Consider the following 8,713-nt stretch of genomic DNA (forward strand, 5'->3'; position numbering starts at 1 on the left):
TTGTACCTTTTAAGCTCTTTGGCAAATAAGTTTTTAGGTAGCGCCTTGTTATCTCTAACATCCAATTCTATACTCGTGAGATTAGAAAAAAGTTTTAACTCCTTGAGTACTTCAACCTTCCACTGAATAGGGCATCCCTTTATATGAAATTTTTTCAATTGCAATAATTTTGATATCACATTTGGTACGATAACTTGCAATTGTATACAATTGCTTAAATCTAATAACCTCAGTTCTGTCAGTTAACCTATTTCTATAGGTAACTCCTTAATAATTGAATGTTGCAAGCTAAGGACTTCTAATTTCTTTAGCTTTCCAATAATAGCAACATCTTTGATTGTGCTATCATCTAAACATAGTGTTTCAAGGTCTTTCAAAAGATGAAAGGATGACAACAATGACGGTTGGTGCAATCCAACTAAATTTAAAACTCTGAGCTTTGGCATCACAATGAAGAAATTCTGTGGGATTTTGACATGAGAGTTGGACATATAGAAATATTCAAGAGCTGGACAATCCAAATCCTTAGGCTGAGGTTGACTAATAATAATACTACTACCACGTAAAGAGATTTTTGTGCATATATTGAGTTTATTTTTATCCTTCCATTCTCGTTCAATGCCATTTTTTGATGTAAATACATGGTGATGAACTTATGCTATTGGTATAGCAACAACACGAATAGCATCATGCATAGCAAATTGTTCGCTTCTAAACCTGTCAAGTAACAAACTAGCATCTTTCAGGTTACAAACCAATTTATCCAATCTATTTCATGCATCTTTCATTGTCAAATTAACTCCTTCAAGTATATCCAAACACACAACATATTTGAATAAGTCTGAAACGGAAGTATTATTTTCCATTAGACTAGAAATTAAAAACGTTTTCTTGAGTTCTTCATCCCTTAAATCATTGTAACTTAAGGCCATCTTTATGTATTCCTTTTCTAGGAATCCCATGGACGTTGTTGGTGAAGGAGCTCTCAATTCTCACAATGCCACTTTCCAGTCAGATGGATGACTCTTGTTTTTTAATGCTTTTGCAATGCTACAAATGACGATGGGCAACTCTGTGCAGTCCTTGCATACATCATTCAATAGAGAATTCAATTCAGGTGTTTGAATAACATCACCTGCAAATAGAGCTAGGGTTATACTAATTGCATGTGTATTTACATGCATACTCTACATATCTGAAAATAAGAAAAGTTTAAAATAAGATTATACTAATTCCACCTTATAATTAATGTCAAATGACAAACAAAAAACAAATTACTAAGTCAACAATAGGAGATACCTCTAAACTTAAAATATATATGTTAAACAATTAAAATTGTGAAAATTCTATAAGGTTATAAAAATTAATAAATCTGGACGTTATAAAAATTGGGCAAACCAAGAAAACATATAAATGAAAATTCTATAACAAGATTACCAACCGTCTTCCTGAATAGGTTCCAAGCTTCTTCTTCTTCTAAAACGCCCATCTGAAAATTATTTGTGAAACCCATCTTCTCCAATACATCTAAATTTCTTGTCTTGAACTTTAGTTTCTTCTCCAATACATCTGGAACTCCTTTCCTTTCTGGAGGAGTGGATAATCATATAAATAATTATCACTCAAAATAATTATAAGAAAGCTCAAACATTATCACTCAAAATAATCATAAGAAAACTCAAAATAATCATAACAAAAACAATGTCCTCAAACAAATTATCCTTCTTTGCTTTCCTTCCAGCTTCCTGCACAAGAGTAGTCTTCCCAAGACCACCCATCCCATAAACACCAATCATGTACACATTCTCATCATTTAATGCATCCCATACATTCTTCACCATAGAGGTTCTTGCTTCGAATGCCAAATGATCTTCATTAGATCTAAGCCAGATATCTTGTGGAATAGTAGGAAAGGAAACTTGATCGAACTCCCTTTTTTTCTGGAGGAGTGGATCAATATCCTCCCGCTTTAATTTGAAAGCTTTCTTGCTCTGTTTGTAGTTGGACCACAATCCTTTGAAGCATTGAGCGTTATTTGCTTTCTCTTGAATCAACTGTTCTGCTTCTGTAATTGTCTTCTCCACATCCTTCTGCCAGTCCTTAACATTCTGTTTGATGACTTCCACATTTCTTTCAGCAGCAGTAACCTTAAGCTGGACTTCGTCTCTTGTATTTTTCAACTGCTCAACTTGTTTTTCCAGATTTTTGAAATTGGTATTGTAGTTGTACAAATACTTGAATTGACGCCAAATCGGAGCAGCCAACCACTTGCCAACTTCAAGGACAGGACTCAACACACCCCCGAAACTCCCGGCAACATCAACCATTTTTTTTTTAAAAAACTTTTTTTAAGTTTGAAAAACAGAAGAGAAGTGAAGCAAATGAAAATAACTAAAACACAGATAATAACAGGACAACTAAGGTGCAAAATCAAATAGATTAAGTAAGGGAAATAGGTGAAATAAAGAAGATTTGAGGGTAAACAAGAGACCAAGGGAACTAGTTTCAGAGAGGTTTGTGAGTGGAAGTATTTTTGAGTGGTTTCTGAATGATTAAGAGAGAACAAAACTGAAGACGATGAAGATAGATTACAATGAACACGATTCAATTGCTTTTAACTTTGCTGAGAACAACTTTCTCCATATATATATATATTAAGAATGAAATAAATAAGTGAATCTACCTGACTTTATGGGTAAATTTGTAATATGATAATCTAAGATACATTTATATATATATACATATATACATACATACGATGACATTTTAGTGACCATGGCGACTTTGTCCGTATTGATCCAGACATAAAATATTTTAAGAGGTATTTATTTAAATTTTAATAACATAATATTAGGATTTGGATGTGGTGATTTTGGCTACTTAAAGTTATTCATACAGACCAAATGGGGCTTGCAAGGAAATAGATGTGATGTGCAAAGGAATTTCAGAAAATAAAATATATCAGATTGTTGATGCATTAGCCAATCCTGAAATTTTCTTACAAAAAAAGCTATAATCCCATGTCCCCCATTGGTCAACACTTAAAATACTTCCTTCATTAAATTAATCTCAAAAACCAAATATGTATAAAAGATGATTAGTTATGTATCATTATAATTTTAACATTTATCCCAGTGTCAAACTAACTCTACTGAAATTCTTATCTAGTGTCTGACAGGCTACACCCTAAGTGTTACATGGGCAAGCAGTGGATATTGGGTAGTTAAACACTCCTTTTGAGCTCAGAGGCGTTGACCTCTATAACCCTCTACCTCCTAATTGGGAATGACTATTTCTCAATAGTTCATGGTGCTGTTAGAACTCCAAATGCAAGGCCTGATTTAAGAGTGGAAATTAGTTTTTGACATTGGTTGAATCTTCAATAAAAAGGCAATAGCTTTGGTTACTTTGCAGAGAAGCATATGACACAAATTAAAGAATTATATAAAGAAAACATCCAAATGTAATTAACTAAACATAGAAAATGTTCTGGTGCAAGCTATGCTTATTCTCCTATGATCAAATCAAACTATGAAGTTATCAAGATGAGTCATGCGAATATTGCACAATGTTGTAAAGATCTTCCAAGTAGAATTCTTAAGCATATGTTGAATCAAGGAGTCCTTATTCATCTCATTTTTAGGTATTCTCAAAATAATCGAATTTATTAATTCATCCCTCTATAACATTAGTTTATCTGTTGTTCTTAAAACACCATTCTTTTTATTATTATTTTCTTTCATAATAATTTATATACTGTCAGTGTCTTAAACAAAGTTAATTCGATTTGAATTAGTGTTTGGTTTGATTTGAACCGAATTTAATTTGATTGGAGATGTGAGAAAAAGGGTTCAAACAAGAAAAAGGGTTTAAACAAAAAAATGAATCAAATTATTCAAAAATTATGATTTAGCTTAGATTAGATTGAAGAATAGCTCGGTTTAATTTGAAATTTAAAATAAATAGTTTAAGAGAAATGAATTTTTTTCTAGTACATGAGAAATAACGGAAAGTGAGACTCTTTTTTTTATGAGGAAATAAGAAATATTGAAACCCAATTTTTTCTCAAAGAAAATGAGAACCCGAAATTTGGGGAAAGAAAGTTGAAATAAAGAAAGTGAAAAAGAGAAAGAATTCCATGAAATCCAATTGATTTGAGAATATTTGTTAAAGAAAAAGAGGAAGGTAGAATATTGTTGACTTATTGAGCTCAGAATAAAGAATAAAGTAGGTAGATTATTTAAACAAACGCATTTTCCAAGCACCAGAATAAAGTAGCTGAAACTTGGAAGGCCAAAGGAGTTCTTCTCACCCAAGGTTTGTTGAAATCTCAAATTAGTACCTACTAAATATTGAAAACTCAATTTCTCACCTGGTTAAAATTAACATCATCCATATAATGTTAAACATTATATTTTTTATATTTTCCCACCGTCACATAGTTCCACGGTTTCATTTTGAACCAAGTGGTTGGTGATTTGCTTGTGAAGCTTGCCATGGCAGCCCCAATGCCTCTCTCAGCCACCACTTCCAAGCCAACCATGGCAGCCACCATGCCTACCATAACCCCAGCTTCCGAACCACCTGAGGCGTCCACCGAGCCTCCAGAAAATTTATGCAAAACCGGAGAGAAAGATGGGCAATAACAGGATGGAACAGTTGCAGCGTCGATGGGCAACAGAAACTGGTGAACAAGTCGGGCAGATGAAACCAATGTCCATCTAGAGTTGAGAGAATTTTTAGAAAACCGAAGGGGAATAAGTTTTAAAAAAATTGTTAATTTTTTGTAAGAAGGTGAATAAAAATTTTTATTTATTTTAATATTATTAATTAAACCATAGATTTGTTCTTAAAATTAACTCATTTTGTTAATTTTAATACCTATAGATGGAATTTGATATTTAATATTTGACAATTATTGATTTAAAATTTCATCAAACCTTGGGTGAGAATAAACCTTTTGGCCAACTTGAAATGACTCTATAACCATGGATAGACAGAATATATTTGACTTATTGACCTCAAAATAAGGTAGGTAAATTATTTAGACAAATTTAAATACATGCATTTTCCAACCAGCAGAATTAACTCATGAATTATAACCTTTTTTTTATAATAAGAAAGCTTTATTTGAGCTGGGATATTTTTTGGGACAGAAGTTACCAATACCAAACAACTGAAATCTTAGATTTAATACCAAAAAATTTTAATCTATATTCTTTTATTTGAAATCTCCTCTATTGCCCTCTCCAGATAGTTACTTCTAATTTCAATTAACTCAAAGTTTTATAAAATTCAATTAATTTGACAATAAAACTCACCACCATGTGAATAAAATATTTTCAGTGGTATTTGAAAGGAAAGATAAGGGAGAAGAATAATGAAGATAAAGAAAGTAGAAACCTACCAATAGAGATAAAGGGAGAATATGTGCTTGGACCATTTCATTAATAGAGTTTCATCATCCCAATTGATCCAATTCCTTTATAATTAAAGTGAGAGAAGAAAATTGAACATACAAGAGATAAAGTAGGTTATGTGTTTGGAGTTACATCACCGTAATTGATCTCATTTATTTATATTTTCTAGTCGAGTTGAAATCCGTTATTTAAACATTAAAATCAAATTATTTTGTTATAGAGTCAGTTACTGTGCTTTCATTTGTTTAGACTAATTAGTTCAGTTTTAAAGGAAAAATTTGACTTAAATAAAATTTTTTAATTAAAAAAATCAATTTAATTTTAAAGAGACTGTCTAACTTAAAAAAAGATTTTTTGTTAAAACATTATATAATTTTTAGATCGACAAAAATAAAAATTTACTGTTAATAAATCAATAGTGAATAATTATTTTTTTATAATATTATGAGTTATTTATCTATATAAATTGTTGTTTATTACAATTACAAGAGATTTGAACTTTGTTTTTCAATCAAACATACTATGAAATGAAGATCGTATATGCCATTTTTGTGAGTTGTAAAAGATTGTTTATTTATACAATACAAATAAAACTATAAAAAGAGAAAAATCTATGCAATCATTATAATTAAGGTTAATCACTATAACTATGACTAAGATATTAATCTCTACAATTGAGGTTCAACTATTATGATAAGATTAATCATTACAATTAAGGATTAGCTATTATCAATCATGCAATAATTAAAAATATTATCTTATTGAGTATTAAATAATTATATTTTTCTGCTTTGATTTTTATTTTATTAGATTTTTTTGTTAATATAATTATCTATAAATTATGAGAGTTAAAGCGAAGGAGAAAGCGAAAGTGTTATAATATGTGATGAATTTTCCCATCATAGAAGGGATGTATACCTAACTTCATTTAATGTGAGCATTCAAACTTGTCGTGAGGCATGGGGAATTCCTTATAAAGCACCCCACCCCATTGCAATGTACAGATATTCCTCCTTTATTGCACACCATTCACTTGCTTATTCTACTTCTCTTCTCACTTTCATTTCTTTGCCTTTATATAAATATTTATGACATTATTGACCTTAGAATAAAGTAGTAGATTATTTAGACAAACGCATTTTCCAAGCAACGGTGAGTATCTCTTCAAATAAATATTACAATAATTGAAATCAGATGATATTTTAAAGTATACTGCTATGTAATATAGATATGGAGCTGTTGAAGGAAGTGCAAAATAAAAGGAAATATCATAGAAACTGAAATATCTCAACTAGGAAGGTGAAAAGATCTTCACTTGTTTGCTACGGAAGGAAAATAAGAAATTTCATACATAAGGTTATGAATAAATTCTTTTACTGAATTTATCGCCTCAAATTAAAAAGTTTACATGTGTTCTTTGTTGGATTGATGTCATATAAGAATCAGTCAAAATAATTTAAAATTAAATATAAATTAATAAAATTTAATAATTAATTTAAAAAAATTAATTTATTAATAAAAGACCTAATCGACTTGTTAAGAGCCCAATATGACACAACCTTCAAAAAAGCAGCTTGTGTCATGAGTCTTAGTGTTTACACAAGTTAACCTAACCCACAAGACTCATTATTATACGATCCTTGACCCAATCTACAAGTATAATGAATTGCACCAAAGTTAGCTCAACCAAGCCCAGTACGATCAAATGTTTTAATTTTGATTTCAATCGAACATATTGAAATTTCAAATTTTTTTTATTAAAATGATTTTTTATTGAAAAAACTAAATTATTACTTTTTTTTATTAAATGCATCGAATTAATCATCTTAACTAAATTCACAAAACAACATTAAAAAGGCAACTATCCATTAGACATTATCAAGTGATTGACGATTAAATATTTCATTTATTTGCCGATCACTATTGAGTTTGGTTTAATTAAAATTTAAAATTTAAAAATTAACAGACCACAAATAGAGGTTGAAAACCCTACTAAACACGAAAAATTAATACAATTACTATCAATCATGATCCAAATAAATTATGTCATTTATATGCCACATTATCAAGTAAAAAATTATTCCCAAGCTCCCTATTATTTAGGGGTGGACTAGGCTGAGTCAACTCAAACTTGAATAAAAGTCAACTTAACATTGAGTTTGATTTATTTGATTAATGATGAGTTTGTTGGAAAAATTGTAAAAAAATGAAAAATAATGGTTATCGGATATCAAGAAGAAGAATCTTTGGACAAAAAAAAAAAAACAAACCCTTTGAGGAAGATAAAAAGTTACCAAATAAGATGAATAGGTTAACAAGTCGATTAAGTCAACCTAGCTTGCCTCAATTGTGAGCTAGCATTGCCCCTGCTAAAGTTCAACTCAATTGGGCCGAACATCAGGCGGAGCAAGAGCTGCCTCAGAACGAGTTCAATGCCCTAATATTAAGTAAAAATAATTAATGATATAAATGTCGCTATATAAATTTTATAGGAGTAGAGATGCAGCCTATAAAAGTCCAATGGGCCAATTCCCCTGCTTCAACCCAAAACTTACCCGAATGACAGCAACAAAAACAAAATCGCAAACAATTCACAAGCAATACACTAAATTTCCGGATTCAATCTCAATCACTTTTGGGTCAGTGATTAAGCTGCCTGCTTATTTCAGGTTTTAATTTTCTTTTCTTTTTGTTTAGGGTGTTGTTTGAGTGATACCAAATAGTCTTAACTTGTTCATGAGCGCCTTCAATGGTCATTAAGCTTTCATCTTCAACATTTCCAAGCAAAATCCTCAAATGGGTTAATTTAACTGCCTGTATTTCTTCACTTTCGTGTGCTAGTACACTCCAAGTTACTGATTATGAAGCACAAATTCAATTTCTAAGGAATAAGCTATACCGGGATAATCCTATCCGGGTTTTGGATAGCACTGGCGACTTGAACTCCGCTGTGGAGACATTTAAATGAGTATCTCTCCAAAAAGGGTTTCAACACACTGCTGATACATATGGTAAGATAAGTTTGAAGCTGGGTTTAGCTGGAAATGTTGAACAAATGGAGTAGGGGTTTTGTCAAAATATGATGAAAGATAAGTGCCCAAATGCAAGAGAAGCTCTTATTTCATTAGTTGAATTGTTTGCTAAACATAATAGGTTGAATGAAGCAATAAGGGTTCTTGTAAGTATGATTTTGGGTGGTTTTAAGCCCCTCAGTTGATGTATTTAATGTTTGGTTAAGTGCTATTGTGAAGAAGAAGAGAAGTTTTGACGATGTGGTGTTTATTTATAAGGAG

The 8,713-nt window shown here is 30.9% G+C and overlaps 1 protein-coding gene across 1 annotated transcript; it reads right to left on the reverse strand.

Moving 5' to 3' along the window:
- Nucleotides 1-556: 556 nt before the first annotated feature.
- LOC123209490 (probable disease resistance protein At1g61190) lies at nt 557-2,607 on the reverse strand. The gene is made up of 2 exons (XM_044627564.1): nt 1,442-2,607; nt 557-1,135 (listed from the first exon to the last, which is right to left on the reverse strand). Exon 1 carries the CDS (start codon nt 2,325-2,327, stop codon nt 1,644-1,646), a length of 684 nt encoding a protein of 227 aa, XP_044483499.1. The 5' UTR covers nt 2,328-2,607; the 3' UTR covers nt 557-1,135; nt 1,442-1,643.
- Between the last annotated feature and the right edge of the window lie 6,106 nt (nt 2,608-8,713).

The sequence above is a fragment of the Mangifera indica genome, chromosome 2, assembly GCF_011075055.1.
Source record: "Mangifera indica cultivar Alphonso chromosome 2, CATAS_Mindica_2.1, whole genome shotgun sequence".
Lineage (NCBI taxonomy): Eukaryota > Viridiplantae > Streptophyta > Magnoliopsida > Sapindales > Anacardiaceae > Mangifera > Mangifera indica.